General features: G+C 37.0%; 1 protein-coding gene across 1 annotated transcript in view; it reads left to right on the top strand.

The window, feature by feature from the left end:
• Positions 1-486: 486 nt before the first annotated feature.
• The window catches only part of LOC113063449 (rho GTPase-activating protein 18-like), a 31439-nt gene continuing 14628 nt past the window's right edge, over positions 487-17297 (top strand). Inside the window, exons 1-2 of the mRNA XM_026233855.1 lie at positions 487-656; positions 13314-13522. Coding sequence (XP_026089640.1) covers positions 547-656; positions 13314-13522 — 319 coding nt within the window. The 5' untranslated portion in view covers positions 487-546. The remainder of the gene's footprint in view (positions 657-13313; positions 13523-17297) is intronic.

Below are 17297 nucleotides of genomic sequence, written 5' to 3'. Positions count from 1 at the left end.
TGTGCTTTATTTAAGTTAAGTCTAAAATCAGACATAGTTGATTAATTTAACCCAGATCATTAAATTAATACATATAATTAAGTATCTGTGATAGGTAAATCACTGGGGATTAATATATGCTCTGGGCAACTGTATCAAAATATGATTTCATCTCTGAGGATCTGAGTGAAGGTAACTGGAATCTAATTTATAACTGTATAGATTTCTTTCTTTGTTTTTTTTTTAGAGCAGTGAATTTTTTCTCGAACAATAAAAGTCTCCGCCCTGAATTGATTTGAATCATATTCTTATGTATATTTATTACTTCACGTAGGTTGCCAAGGAACCTTCCTGGAGCGTCGGGTTACGTAATTCTATTAATATGCATGAATCATTTAACAACGTCTGCATTTCAGCCAATCAGCAAGCCTCGGTGGGTGAGCGTGATTAATATTCATGAGGCGCCTCTTCGCATTGGCTGTCCTGTCGACGCCCGGGGGCGGAGCTCTATCAGCGGCATTTCTTCCGAAGTTACACTGAAACTAACACAACAATGTTGCGCTCAAGATGAGTCGACAGCAGGACGAGCAGGGTGTCGTGTTGACCGCTTACACCAGCAACAGCGAGGCTTTGACAGCTATCGGCTGTAAAGAACAACCGGAGTTTCCCGGAGCGAGGTGAGGAATCGCATTTATTTATTACTCAGAGCGGTGTGCTGTGCACTATTTATGGCAACTGTATCCTAGGGCTGTGTCTCGAAACCTAGTGAGCTGCCTAACTTTATCAGACCGCCTGCATTCTGGAGATGCTGTTGATCAGTTTGTTAACCTAATAATGCTGTGCCAATTGTTTTGTTTAACATGTGGGTGGTCAGATGTAGTTAATTTACAAGTTTGTCTTTTGAGGGATCTTGTAGTATCAGAGAGCATGTATATTGTCTTTAAACCAGATCCTGTCGCTTGTGTGACTGTGTGTGTGTGCCTTAAAGGGATAGTTCACCCCAAAATTAAAATGGCTATATAATTTACTCACCCTTAAGCCATATATACGACTTTCTTCTTTCAGATGAATCAGAGTTATATTTAAAAATGTCCTGGCTCTTCCCACCGTGAATGGGTTTTATTTTCCAACAGTCCAAAAGACATAAAACAAAGTGCATCCATCCATAATAAAAAGTGTCCCACATAGTGTTTGGCTTTATTGAGACTAGAACTTGCTTCATTTAAACCTACAACTCTTCAGTTATCAATCCAGCAGGTCTTTAACCACCAGAGTAAACCACAGATTTGGGTTTGTCAGCAGCTGATGCAGTACGACAGAACTGTAATGTGTTATATTCACAAACGTGTCTTGGATGCGAGAAAAAAAGAAGAAAGTTTCTGGCTTCAGTTTTCCCTAATCCCTGTTCTAAACAATGTCTGAAACTTAAAATGAATGGCACTCCCTGTGTTTAATGCCTCTTTATAATGAATCACTTGATGCATTTGTAAACCACTTTAGATAAAAGTGTCTGCCTAAATAAATATGTTCCAAAATAAATCAAAATTCACTTGAAAACACAACCTGTGTATTTTGAGCTAACAAACTCTATATGTTAAGTGCTATTAAGATTTGCGTTTACTAGCTACAAAATCTGAATGTAAAGCTCTGTAAACCTAATCCCTTCTGTCTGATTATCTCAAATGTTAGGATGTACAGTCTTTACTGACTCGAAATCTAGTAGGGGATGTCACTGCTGTAACCATGTGCATCATATTTGACCAGTTTCGCTGACAGATGATGTTCTTCATGTTCTGGCTTCAGAAGACCCTGCATCAGTCGGTCACTAGTTTCTAACACAAACTATCTGAACAAGCAGTGTGTCTGTGCTGCCGGTGCTGGTCGTGTGCAGTGTTAGCGGGAGCTGACCGCGCGGTCAAGCAGAAACGGGATGCTGGCTGTTATTTGTGTTCTCAGACGGAGCGCAGGTGTCTTCCTCGTTCAGCTGCGAGAAGAAGTCCCTGGTGCATTCTGCCGGCTGGAGCGCAGTGGCACACACCGCTTGAGGACAAGGTTCCTGAGTGTGTGTGTGTGTGTGTGTTAGTTTAAGTGTTTGTGGGTCTGGCCTGCTTGCTCTAGTATCTGTGTTCTGCTGGTTGTTTGCAGACAGAACAGTTGTTCAGATTTAGCATGAAAAATCTACACGAACACACGTTTAAACAAGTGTCTATGTCATAGCCAAAAATCAAAGGGTAAATCCTGTAGTGTTCCACAAAAAGTGTTCCTGTAGCTCAACTGGTAGAGCACTGCGCTAGCAAGCAAGCGCAAGGTTGGGGGCTCGATTCCCCGGGAACACATGATATGTAAAAATTGATAGCACTGTAAGTCGCTTTGGATAAAAGCGTCTGCTATATGCATAAATTTAATTTAATTTTAATTTTAATGTAATTTAAATCATATTTTGCCTACTTGTTCCTGTGTGGACAATTTCCCCGCCAGACGTTCATTGCTGTAATGCAGCCTCAGTGGTATTTAGCACATTCCAGTGTGTGTCTGTGGGTTCCTTTAATTTCCTGTGTTCTGCAACAGAAACCGTCATGAAACACATGCCTGTCGCACTGCTCTCAACTGGCCCCTAACGAGGATGCTTGCCTCCACAGTTTTTTGCATTATGGCAATGAGAATTGTGTGCTTAACAGTCTTGTGAAGTAAGCTTCTATTTGTTTATGCAAAATATTTGTACTTAGTTTTTGGGAGTGATATGTAACCCAGCTGTAACCATGAGTGTTTTTGTGAGATTCTCTTTTACGTAGTGAACTAAATAAAAACATTAAATCCACTGGACAAGGACGGCCACACCACATTGTGGCTGAACTCACATGATTCATCCATAATTTGTTAATCTTATGTGCAAGTTGCAGGACAAAAGCGCCCTAAGAATATCACACATTGTTTGTTTCATGTTTTAATTTAAACAGTAAACCTCTTTAAAGAGGTTTGTTAGCCAAAAAATAGAAAGGATTTGTTTACATTGTGAAAGATGAATTAAATAGTTACTGTTTTAGGACTTTATTTGATTACCACTTTTAATACATTTGAATTACATCATAAAACCACAAAAAATAAATAAAACAAGCAACAGTTTTGAAAAAAAAAAGAATAATTCCACATGACCCTATTATTGCAAAAAAAAAAAAAAAAAAAAGTTCAAGTTTTATTAACTTAATTGATTAGACATTTAATTAAACAGTTAAACCGTAACTGACTCCCCTTGTTTTGTGTGAACCCTTGGTATTTCTAACTGAATTGATCCTAGTGATCTGAGTGCTCTGTTAGGTTTATATTCAGTGAACATATCTGAAATATATTTCGGTCCTAGGTCATTTAGTGACTTATATACGAGTAAAAGTACTTTAAAATCAATCCTAAATGTAACTGGAAGCCAGTGTAAGGACCTGAGGACTGCTGTGATATGCTCAGATTTTCTGGTTCTAGTCAGAATCCTGGCAGCAGCGTTCTGGATGAGCTGCAGCTGTCTAATGCTCTTTTTGGGAAGGCCGGTGAGGAGCCCATTACAATAGTCCACCCTGCTGGTGATAAAGGCATGAACAAGTTTCTCCAAGTCTTGACTGGAAACAAAACATCTAATTCTTGCAATGTTTTTAAATGATAGTATGCTGATTTAGTTACTGCTTTGACATGACTACTGAAACTAAGGTCTGTCTCCAGAATCACACCAAGATTCCTGACTTGATTTTTAGTTGTTTGACCCCTAGAGTCAAGGTATGCATTCACCTTGAGAACTTCATCTTTGTTTCCAAATGCAATGACTTCAGTTTTTTCCTTGTTTAACTGAAGACTATTAATTTCATCAATGCATTGGCAGAGGGAGTCAGTGGGGCTGTAGTCATTTGGAGATAAGGCTAGGTAAATCTGGGTATCATCAGCATAGCTGTGATAGGCAATTTGGTTCTTTCTCATTATTTGACTTAGTGGAAGCATATACAGGCTAAACAAGAGCGGTGCAAGGATCGAGCCTTGTGGGACTCCGCATGTCATGGATGTCCACTTAGACTTATGCTCTCCTAGACTCACATAATAGCCTCTCCCTTCTAAGTATGACCTGAACCATTTGAGTACCATCCCAGAAAGCCCAACCCAGTCTCTCTAGTAGTATTTTATGATCGACAGTGTCAAACGCAGCACTGAGATCTAGTAATACCAGCACCGATATTTTGACAGAATCAGAATTTAAGTGAATATGATTTATTATCTTAATGAGTGCTGTCTCTGTGCTGTATTCCGGTCAGAAACCAGATTGAAAATTGTCCAGTTTTGTTCAGCTGATTTAAAAATACATTTTCTATCATTTTGCCTATAAAAGGAAGATTTGAATTTTAAAAGACTTATTACTGAAAAAAAGGTTTAGATACACAATGTATCCTGAAGACCAGTGTGACGTCAGTGAGTACATTAAAGATGCAGTAGGAGATCTTGTAAAATGCTAACTTTAGCCTGATAGCACTGAAAGTGAACATCCCACCCTCCCTGCAATCGACGTCCAAAGCCACACCCCCTAAACGCATGTATGCTCACAGACCAGATGACCAAAGACAACATTACTACAATACATCATATGTCATTAACCGGTGAGAAAACTTTATAATACAGTTAGTAAAATTACTACAATAAGAGGAAGGAAGACCAGGTTGTTGATGTTAGTCTGCCATTCTCGCTCTGTCGCACAGCCTAGGTGAAGGCTCTGATGATGTATCCTCTCTGCACAAACAGGGTGCGCAAAGCTATGCAAATACTTATGCTGACAGGCAGGTAGGAAAGTCAATCACAATGCTCGGAGCGACCATTTCTTGGTCCTACACCTTTCACAGAATATATATATATATATATATATATATATATATATATACAGATATATATTTAGAACACTTAATGATTGCTATCGGGATGTGAAGAGACTTTCAACCAGTATAATAAAAAAATGATATGACCCCTTTAAGGTAAAAATGACCTTAAAAGGTATAATTTGAACTTATTGGAAAAGATTAATTTATGTCACTGCTGCGAACTGACCACTTTACAGAATGTGAAGAATATAACAGTTTTTAGGAATCAGCTGTCCACTGTAGTCCTTAACATATCAGCACAGTTACACTCAGTCAAATTATTGTTATTGATAAAATCCCAGAAAATATTGAGATATAATTTTTTGTCAGTATCGCACACCCCAGCTGCCAGCAGTTGGCTGTATGTAAATTTTAACACTGCATACACTATCCTAACCCTCGTCGAAGAAGAGCTTAACTTTAGAAATCTGTCAGTGTCCTTTTCTTTTTCTTGCGATAGTTCACGGAAAGCAGTGACTGAGTGATTGACAACTAATATTAACCAATCTAAAATCTGTATAGTTAAGAATGTAAAGATAAAATTTGTTCATATATAATTTGTAGTTGTGATGTTCCAGAATTTCTGGTGAGTGCTCTTACATTTTTGACATTGGGAGCACCAGTGCTACAAAGTAAAAAAGTTAATTTCGAGCCCTGTGTTGTGTTGGAGAGTTTAACCTGTGCTGACTTGAGAAACATCTCTTGACTTTCTGTCCTGTACCATTGCATAATGAATATTTAATTCAGCGTGTGCTGCATGCTTTTGGTCTTTGTTTGTGATGATGATGATGTCTCTGATGGTCAGAGCCCAATCAACAACATGACTTTGAAGACATCTCTGTTAGCTAGTAACACATACAGCAGTGTACACACCGTGTACAGAATCAACAAGTTTTATCGTAGCCTGGCCTTTATCTCTTTTCCATTGACACAGCACACAGATCTTGTGCACCTCCATGTCTGTTTTGGAAAATTCACCTGAATGTAATAAAAGCTGAGATTATGTGTGATATGTTTTTGTTATTGAGAATCAACTTTAAATTCTTCCTGCAGGAAGCACTAAAACAAAAGCAGACAGGAAATAGTTTCCCCTCGCTGTACTGTCTGAACCTGATGAGACCTGTAAACTCTTAGATGGCAATAGAGATGTGTTTCACACATGGAAGGTGAAGTTGCATGAAAACACATGCATGGAAGGACAAATGACTAGGAACAAATATTTCTTACTATTAACTTAACAAATAACTAACTTTATATACTAAAATGTAGGGTGTTATAATTGTGTTATATAACACAATACTGAGCTTACGATATGAGACTATCACTATAGTTTGAACGAAACCAAATAGAATTAAAATGTTTTTTTTTTTATTTTTATTTTTTTTTTAAGTACAACAGTTAACAAAATGTGCTTTGTATTAAAATGCATCAAATGCATTTGATATGACATCAGCTTTAATAGATTTAGACATGGCCAACGGTTATGATTCTGCTTAAAATACTGAATTATGTTACACAGATATACTTGCACTCTGTTCTTGATTAAATACTTATGTTTAGTTTTTTTTTATTTATTCATAATTAATAAATAGGCTACCTTATTAATTGCATTAATATCCTCCATATGCAATAAAGGTTTAAAATGAAAATTAATTCAACTACCATTCTGTATTATATTGCGATGGATATTCAGAATTTCACATCGAATGCATTGCATTATGCAAGTTAAATGTGATTCAGAGGCTCACTTTTTAGCCTGATTTTATCACCTGAACGTGAATGCACATGTCCTCGGTGTCTGAAATACAACATGGCCTCTCAGCGACATTCCACAGGTGCACTTTTGGTTGTTATAGCAGCAGCTCATACTCCTGTATGGCTTTTGTCCCTTGACTCGACTTCATTGATACTAACAGCAGAACTTCAGCCTGATGTCTGCATTAGACCGTGAGCTGCTGTAAGGACACACGTTGTGCTGGTGTTTTGTCTGCTGCTCTGCCTCTTTTGTTTATGTAAAACAAGAAATACGGTGACGCTTGACCCTTTTGTCCTCTTTCTTTATCTGCGGTCAAGGGCACGGGTTTCACTCGTTTGTATTGCGATGTGTGCTGTCTGACCTTTGGCATGTAGAGTCCACTGAGAGAAGCACTCCGTTCCCAACGGTTAATAGCTAAACCATCAACCGAGCTTTGTCAACATTTATGATGCAGGAAAGGTTGTTGAAGAAATGCAAGGGGAAAAAGCATTTCTCTCTTTCATTTGAGATCCATGTATTATATAGTCACTTTTACTTCCCTGCAAACACGTCTGCACTGGCCCTTTGCGGACTGCCAGCGCATGGCCCCTGAGAATGTGCTCATTGGCAAAACGTTGTCCCCCTAGCACTGGTCCTGCACGGGCTGCCCTCACTTACCCTACAGGAATCCTTAGCGCTGTTTTATTAAAAATAATAAAGTTTGAAGTCACCATTATGGGGATAAGTGCTTGCTTTAGTTAGGCTCTTTACCCTTGACTTTTTAACTTTAATGTTTCTCTGTCTGCTATAATAGTGTGTTTCTGAAGCACATTTGTTGTAGCAAAAGTTGTGAGAGAACAAACTGATCTGATGGTTACTTATTGATGATGCCGTCATCATGTAATGTCCTGATTTACTGATTTCTTCCAGAGGCTGATCTCGGAGTACATTTATTTAGGATTCATAATTTAACTTTATTTTAGTAGCCCTATTATGCCACTGCACGAAATTCTGTCCTGCTTTAATATTTTTAATGTTTTTAAGTCATTATGCAGATGTTATTTGGACAGGATCATGTAGACTCACACAGATATCAAGATTCAGCTTAAGAACCTCAACAATAATGACAATCAATGAAAAGCTTGTTTTGTGAAGTTAAGAATTGATCTGAATATTTTGTTTACTGTCACCATTGTTGAGGTTTATACACTGAATCTTGATATCTGTGTGAGTTTCCATCCAAATAATTTCTGCATAATGACTTAATAAGGTTCAAAATATTAAAGCAGGATAAAGTTTCAGGCAGTTGAATTCTAGGGCTACTATAACGTAAAGCAGTGGTTCTCAAACTTTTTTGGTCATTCCCCACTTTAGGCAAGGGGGAATTTTCAAGCCCCACCTACCCCCATTGCCCCAACACAATGGTAATGAAATGCGCAACAACCTTAACATGTTCCAATTTATAGAACTAACAAGTAGTATCAGAGTATCAAGTTGTATCTAAAAAACAAACTATATACATCAAATAACAGAAAGTTCAAAAATAAAGAAAATAAAAGTTCAGCCATGTCAAAATTTTTACTAATTTCAAAAATAGAAAAGATATAAAAGTGCCACTTTGCAATCTGTGAAAAAAGAAAAAGAAAAGAGAAATCCAATCGGCAGGTTAGACTGTATGTAGACTAGTAATGATTACCCCCTTAATGTTTCCATTGCGATGCATTATATTTATTTTAAAATATTCACAAACTTGCACACCATGTCATCGACTATCTGATATTCCGATTCTCAAAAATGTGTAAGTGAGTGTGTTTGGTCGTTTAAAATCCTTTTATAAATAATCTTGATCTATAACGTGAGATGGGTGCCACCATGTTTCTTTGCGACGCATTTCAGAGAGTCCTGTCTGTCATCAGTTTCTCCCGAAATACATGCAAGAAAGTGGCCGGTGAACTCCGAGAAGAATAGAGTAAACTTATAGTTACTTCCACTATGTTTGTCTGATGTAAATAACACACTCATTAAATTATATTTAAATAGATTGTTATTGCTGCTTCCACAGACATCAGTGTGTATTTTACAAACTCCAAATGTATTGTTTTACTAGTGCTTATCTGTATTTAAATGGCTGAAACCTAAAATAAACATTATTAGGTTGAAAACACTGCATAGTTGCTATATATGACAGTGCTGAGCTCGTTCGTCTCTTGCTCAGCGCCAACCAACGCGCGAAAGCACAATTTGAATCTGGCAGTTATGTCACGTCACTGAACATTCTAAATCCCATAACTGGGACCAAACCGGATACCGCTCAAAAGGTTAAACATTTCATTTGTAACCATGAATACAAAAATGAAACTGCAAAAATTTTGCCCCCTCGTGGTGCCGGGCCTGGTGGTATAGATACACACTTGATAACGTGTTGAACACTCACACACACACACCGCAGTCACTCTCTAGGCTAGTGTGTGGCCTTGCTCCAGATTCTGGAAGATTTGATCTAACGTTACCATATAAGGCATAAAAAGGAAAATTTCCTCCCGTTTGGTGCGCCCTACCTGTCACGTCTCTATGGGGCGCATCCCACAGTTTGAGAAACGCTGATGTAAAGTAATTAAATCTAAATAATGTCCTCAGAGATCAAAGTCTGGGTGAGATCAGGGAATCAGGCCAAAAACTAAATCTATCAGATGACTAAATGACTAAATCATCAGATCAGTTTTTCTTCTTGCAACTTCTACTATAACAAATATGCTTCAGAAACACAATTACAACACTCAGAGAAAAACTTCAAGGGCCAAGAGCCCAACTAAAGCAGGAGCTTACCTCTATAATGGTGACTTCAAACGTTATTATTTGAAGCTAAAGCTTCCTGGAGGCTGCCTGTGCAGAACCAGTGCAAAGGGGACAACGTTTTGCCAATGAGTAAATTTTGGGTCTGTACAGGGCCAGTGCAGGCTTGTTTGCAGGGGTCTGATCTGAGCTCGGGCCAGCGTACTGTTGTTCCAATCCCTAGACCACAACAGACATGTATACGGAGTACTCCAAAGGAACAGTGATGATTGATATCGTATGACTTTGAGAAAACATTTTTCCTAATTTTTGGTTATTGGTTAAGCAGTTGTGAGCAGTATCTTTAGGTTTGGTTGATAAGCATTAGCACAGCATGCCATCCAGACTGGAGAACTAAAGTGAAAGCGAAATTTTCAGTGATGCCTGGAATCACTTGGATAATGAAAGACATGCTTTGCCTCATATAATGAGAACACCATCATAATATAAGACTTTGAATTATTTGCCTTAATTTGCCTGTGGTTTAGTGTGTTGTTATGGCAGGAGTGCATATGTTCTGACTAGCGGATTTATATACTTCATATAAAATTTCTAGAGGTCAAAGGATAGGAGGGCCCTATGATTTCCATGATGTGGAGAAAACAGAAGAAATCACAGAATCCAGTCATAAAAACTAAATTTACTGTATAACACGGTATGTCATGGAATTTGTCAAAGTTTGCATAAAGTAATCAAAAGTAGGTTCCCAGCTAACTGAATTTTGTTACAAGAATATTCTCCTAATATTTAGTGTTGGTTCTGGGAACATAAAATATTTCCAGTTTTCTTGATATAGAAAATAAATGTTTTTAAAGGGTATGATGTTCCTCAAATGTTTTTTCAACTTAATTCAGATTTAAAATGTAGTATTCTAAGAACGTTTATTTGTAACATTCCAAGAACATAAAAATATCCAGTTTCCTTAACGTTAGTAGAATGTTATTTAAAGACTAGTATGCTGTTCCTGAAACATTCTTTAATCATTAAAGCACCTGCTGTGAACTAGAGACCTGCGTGGGATGAATTTTCTCCCGCTCCCGCCTGCAAACAATCAAGTTTCGTCCTGCTCTCACCCGCAAAATCCTGCGGGTAAACGTATAAACATTTTTTAATACATTGCATATTCTGCCTGATACTCTGTTATTTTTCGCTCCCCTGTTTTTATATAAATTAAAAAAATTAAACCGAAAATAAACAAATGTTTCATTTTATTTGCATTTAATTAAATGGATGAACACGAACAAGGAACTTAGAACACAGAAATACAGTAAAAAAAAAAAAAAAAAAAGTAAGAAATGTAATAAAAAAGATATACCTATAATAATTAGGCTATAGTATAGCCTAATAAATTATATAATAATAATAAACCTTGATTGTTTTCATGTTCAAAGGAAAATTAGTCTAGGGCCTACTGTTTAATGCTCAAGTATCCCTTAACATTAAACAAAAAAATATACATTTTCCTCAATAACAAAATAGACCAATTTTAAATATTTAGCAAAATAAAATAAAAACTGGGTCCCACGGGAGTGCAGGTCTCTACTGTGAACAAACACTGAAAGAAAGAGAAATAAGAACCAGCTACAACTTTCTTCAGCCACAGCCTTAGATGAACTGAAGATAAAAGACACTAAATCTCTCAAGATCTGGTTAAACAACTCCTTGGGTTGCTTAACGTTCATCTGGGAAAACTCTGATTTGTAACATAAATCATTTAAATCTATGCCAAAACAGGAGACTATATCAACATATTTCTAAATATGTGATTTACTGTACATCACAATTTCAAAATTAAAGTTTCTTACTTTGCATGTGGCCACATATTAAAATGTGATTGATTTAAACAACATTGAATCACACAAAACATCCCCAGGTGCTCTCCAAATATTTGTTATAATATGGGCATATTACATTGTGTATTTAACAGTGTTGTTCAAAAACCATGTACTTGGTTTTGATACTTTATTTGAGGCCAATTATTATTTGCTTCCTCATTAATTTTTTCGTTCTGCTTTTTGTGATTTAAAAGGCAAATATTTTGTCTTTCTTAAAGTATTAAAACATTGTCTTGTTCTAGTGAACCATGTATCAGCTTGAGAGCTAATTGTATTGTCCCACCTCTAGTGTCTATGAGCGTGATAAAGCTCATAGTTTTCCAAGTGTATGACATAACTTTCATTCTTCAGCTCAATCATATATTCATGAAAAAATAAATCTGTTTGAATAAGTAAAGCGATAACTTTGCCATAGTATCCTTTCAAATGTTAAAGTTGCCACAGTCATTGCATTCTTGTGCTGCACTTTATTTCTACAATTTTGTTTTATTTGTTTATTTATTCGAATAGCAATATTGATTAATAAGTGAGATCTGATTTTAATCCATGAAAACCATAAAAGTAGTGCAAGTCCTTGAAAGTCCTAGAATCGTAACTTGCAGTATCTGTATGAACCCTGTTTAAGTTACCAGTTCTTGGACCATTTTTATTTTTTTGTTGGTATTTGAACTGAACTGTGCTTTTCTGTAGTAAACTATCTTTGTATATTTCCTATTCTATATTAATTTCCTAGCAATTAATTTACCATTATTTCTTTTGAACAAAACAATGTCATGTTTTAGATTGTAGGTCATCTTGATATCAAATACTTTGCTTTTACTCAAGTAAAATTGACTTGTGCTCTTTGTCCACCACCGGCTGCTAATGCACAGTTACAGGTTCAGTCTTAAAGCGGCTGTGACCCAGAAACTGGAGACTGCCCCACACAACCAGCTCAACCATCAGCTGACAATAGCATCTTTATGTCCTTCTAGCACAGAGGCTTATTTTTCGCACTTCCTGGTTGACCCCTCTGGCGGTGCGAGCAGCGGGACTCCTCATGTCTGCTGTGTCATGCATCGAATGAGAAGAGGCTCAGATATAATGCACTTTTGTAGCATTTCCCCCTGAAGTCCACTTACTTCAGTATAATGCTAGTCGAGGATTCTCGCATCAAAACAGCAATTTACTTCAATTAATACCTGTTACATTCTCAGCATGATTTTTTTTTTTTTTGTCAGTGAACTGTTCCCCTAAAAGATTTCACTTAACTTATTGATAAAATATTTCTTGTGATTATTGTAATAATTTTTTATAAAGCAGTAACAGTAAAGGGACTATTGTAATGGAGTATAAATGTAATTTAATTATGATGTTTAGATTAGTGAATGTGTATTTCTTTATCATTTTCAGTGTAGATTTAATTTAACTTCAAGTTTAAAAATGGTAAGAAACATGGTGATGGTACTCATAGATACATCGACTATATGTTTGTGTGTTGGGCATTGTTTGGAGGACACCGCTGCACAGGAGGTGCAATAACATTTTAATAAATAATGGAATAAATAGTAATAATACGTTTTTGAATAATTAATCATTTTGGGATATTAATAATACATAAAAATGAAGCACATTTATTGAGCCCGATGAGCCATGTCATATTGGTCTTGTAAGAAATATTATAATAAAGATTTTTTATAAATATGCAATCTTTGTGTTCAGATTGGAAAGAGACCCTAAGTCCTAGGCGATGAATATCAGTCCACAGAAACAATCATTACAATCACAAAGTTCCCCTCATTAAAAATGCATTTCCTCCAAACTATTGTCAGATGCTGACGATTCACTGAGTCCAGTGCAAACAGAGTAGTGCAGTGTTAGAGTGGCCTCTGTGTTGTGAAGTGACCCGTGGTCATCTTTACTGGGATTTGAGAGCTGCTGCAAACAGCATTGTTTATGGACAATAAAGCAGACTTGACTTGACAGCAGTGAAAGTTTGAACATGAATGCTGACTGCTGCATCATTCACGTGATGATTTCACATGTGTCTCTGTCTCTGTGTTCCCGCAGCCGCAGGACCGGTCAGTACAATGTCCAGCGGGGGAGAGCGGCCGCTGCGGCTCTGGGCTGGAGCTCAGGTAAGGCACCGTACCAGCGCTGCAGCTCCCAGGACTCTCTGGACGAGCAGGCCATGGTGGACTACTTCACAGAGGTGGAGATCATCCAGCGCAGCGGAGACACGGAGACGCAGGAGGAGGTGCAGCTGAAGGTGGCTGATGGTAAGAGCCGTCCGTCGCTCTGTGTTTGAGTCAGCGCTCCTTATCTGTGTTTCCCCTACAGCTACAAGACTGATCTACTCTGAAGCCTGACAGAAAACAAAACATTTCTAGATTATTTCATTGAAGACTGCCTTTAAAAACTACCACTAATTATAAAGTTTGGGGACCAATTCCTACTATTAACTAACTATTAACTATGAACTTTGACAATATGACAAACCGTATCATCGTTACAACATGAGGAGGAGTATCACATTTAAATTAAAATAATAATTAATCTACACAAAACCTAAAGCGCAGCTGTAAATAAATGATATTTTAGTATTATTTATTTATTATTATAGTTTTGGTTAAAATTATGCATGACAATTGCTGAAATAAAATGTATAATTCTTGTAATATTAATGAAATAAAATAATTTGAGAATGAATAAATATGAAAAAAGGGTCCCACTTTATATTAGGTGGCCTTAACTACTATGTACTTACATAAAAAATAAGTACAATGTACTTACTGTGTTCATATTGTATTGTAAAACACTTTTGCTGCTATTGAGGTGGGATAGGGGTAAGGTTAGGGAGAGGGTTGGAGGTATGGGTAAGTTTAAGGGTGGGTTAAGGTGTAAAGTATGGGTCAACAGTGTAATTATAAATGTAATTACACAAATTAAATACAGATGTAATTACATGTAGTTTTTTTAAAAATATACATACAATGTAAAAACATGTCTGTACACAATAAGTACATTGTACTAAATTATTAATTAAAATGTAAGTACATAGTAGTTAAGGCCACTTAATATAAAGTGGGACTGAAAAAAGAATATGAACTTGACATTTGATAATTTCCTTTTTTGGCATATTTATAAAACAAAAAGCAGGCGAGCACTCCAACTTTGTATAGACAAGCCAAAGTGTTTATATGGTTGTCTGTGTCATTGCACTCGTCAAACGCATGCAGTTTGATAGCAAAACGTGCATCCTCTGTGTGATTTGCTATAAAAACCGCTCGTTCTTAATGTGCAATTTTGGGTGATGGAAAACCCATGTCGGAAAAGTCTTGTTTTGTATCCTGGGCATGTTATTTGCATACATATTTATGACAGTTCAGATTTATTAGTTCAGATACGTCATGAAGCTTCAAAAAGGCAATTAAACCTGCCTTAAAACTGTGCATGTATGTTTTTGTTATATACGAGTCAGATTTATGAACATTATTCTGACATACAGTGGATCTCAGATCTGACCTGGAGCAGCACCACTCTCTCCCTCATCTAACACACTCGATTCACCTCCTCAGCTCAATAAAGAGAGGTGGGTCAGAGAAGGTAAAGAGTTTTAAGAAACTACGATGAGTGTCAGATCAGCGTCATGTTCAGCAGCTCTTAAAGCAGCCAGAATAACATCATAACCAGCTGCTGTGATCACAGTTCTTCAAAGAACTACACAAACTGTTATTTTATTGTCATTATAAGTATATTAAATGTTATAATTGATGAATTTCAATGAATTTCAGAAAAGATATATGATTAGTTAATTATTTTAATCGACTGTCAGCACAAATATATAAACAGGTGCATCTCAAAAAAGTATAATATCATGGAAACGTTTTTTTTTTTTAATTCAAAAAAGCAAACGTTCTTATATTCTAGATTCAGTGCACACAAACTGAATATTTTAATTGTATTAATTCTGATGGCTACGACTTACAGCTTAGGAAAATAAAACAATTTAGTATCTCAAAAAATTTGAATATTTTCTCATAGATCAATCAAAAAAATTTGTGACTGTGGGCAGGAGCTAAAGTGCGTCTACAAAATGAAATCAGCATCTCTATAAAGCTTGTCAGCAGATGGAAGCATAAAGTGCTCCAGAATCTCCTGCTCGATGGTCTTTGTACTTGATAAAACACAATGGAGCAACACCAGCAGACGTCACAGATCCCAAATCATCTCTGACTTCAGAAACGACACACTTTGAATTCTGTGGCTCTCCAGTCTTCCTCCAGATCTTGATTTCCAAATGAAATGCTAAATGTACTTTCATCTGTAAAGAGGACTGTGGAGCACTGAGCAACAGTCCAGTTCTTCTTCTCTTCCTCCAGGTGAGATGCTTCTGATGTTTTCTCTGCTTCAGGAGTGTGTTGGTTCTATGAATGTGACGGCTGTAGCTCTTTTCCTGAAGACGTCTGAGTGTGTGACTCTTGATTTCTGACTCCAGCTTCAGTCCACTTCTTCTGAAGCTCTCTCAAGTTCTTGAATCAGCTTTTCCTCACAATCTTCTCAAGGCTGTTGTCATCCCCGTTGCTTCTGCACCTTTTCCTACCACACTTTTTCCTTCCAGTCAACTTTCTATGAATATATTTAGATACAGCACTCTGTGAACAGCAGCTCATTCAGCGATGATCTTCTGTGTCTTACTCTCCTTGTGGAGGATGTTGATGATCGTCTTCTGGACAGCTGTCAGGTCACTAGTCTTTCACATAACTGTGGATGCATGTTCTGAACTAGCCCAAGAGGTAGCTGTATTTATACTCACAATTAATCTATTTATTAAACTAATCAAGCTCAAAATGGAATATTCTATTTCTTTTGACACACACACACACACACACACACATCAGATCTATACAGGTGGAGCTGGGGAAGGTGGAGGGTTTCAGAGGAACTCTAAAGTGTACTGCAATGCTCAAGAGAATGCTAACCAGCAATTTAAATGTAAAGCAGAAAGCTCATTGAACTAGGTTTTGCAGTCCAAATTCAAAATATTGGAGAGGGTTTTTTTCACCAGGCCCTTGCTCCTCAGATTTGACGCACACGCAGGTTGCCAGATTGACAACACCAACAGAAGCGAGCGCACTTGACGGATGAATGAAATGAAATTTGCTGGCAACCCGGGGTGCCGAAATACAATTGGGTAAACTGGCAGTGGGCAGGTTTCACAAACCAAAACAATGACAGACATTCTGGGCCGGAGCGCATATTTTCAAAGGACAATTACTGACTGTAGCATAGTTTTTCAGATAAATAGGAATGTAAATATATATACGTAAATATTGACAAGTGCAAACTAGGACGCTGGCGTTGGGGTTAACTTACCATGTTTCTTAAATATCTGCAAACATATTATGGTATTTTTTATGCTTTAGTAGAGACAAAAATCTCTTTATGTGCATTAAACCCAACAAACAATTTTTTTAAGCAAGTGGTAAGTCTTTGCACCATTATCAGGAGTTGTTCCATGTAAAATATTATTGCAAAAGTTGGTGATGACTAATGGGTTTCTTGTATGTTGTCAGTGTCAACATGTTTTCTGCTGAGTTCAGCAAGCTGTGTGAAGCAAGATTAAAGCATGACTTGCACTTACATTTCTGCCACACTCCTGGCACACACACAGCTCTGAGTTTGAAGACTGAAAGAACACGTCTGCATTTAAATTTAGAAAACTGACAGGAAACAGAAGAGAAAAGAGAGAAAGGTCTTGCATGTTGTTTGCAGATAGATATGTGTAAATGGAAAATTCAACCATACTGCTTGACCTGGGCAACCTTATGAAGAGCATGCATTTACTTCCACATTATTGTTTTCAGGAAGTACTGAGATGCTACCTGTAACAAAAGAAAGAGTGTTTACTATTGTCATTTTGCATTATTGACACTTTTCCTATTTAATACTGTAAAGTTGCTTGGACACAACATGTATTGTTAAAAGCACTAGATAAATAAAGGTGACTTCTTCTATCACTTTTTAAAGGCACTGATAGACAGAGATCAGTCA

This window comes from Carassius auratus, chromosome 45 (assembly GCF_003368295.1).
Source record: "Carassius auratus strain Wakin chromosome 45, ASM336829v1, whole genome shotgun sequence".
Taxonomy (NCBI): domain Eukaryota; kingdom Metazoa; phylum Chordata; class Actinopteri; order Cypriniformes; family Cyprinidae; genus Carassius; species Carassius auratus.
This window is presented reverse-complemented; position numbering and strand designations above follow the sequence as displayed.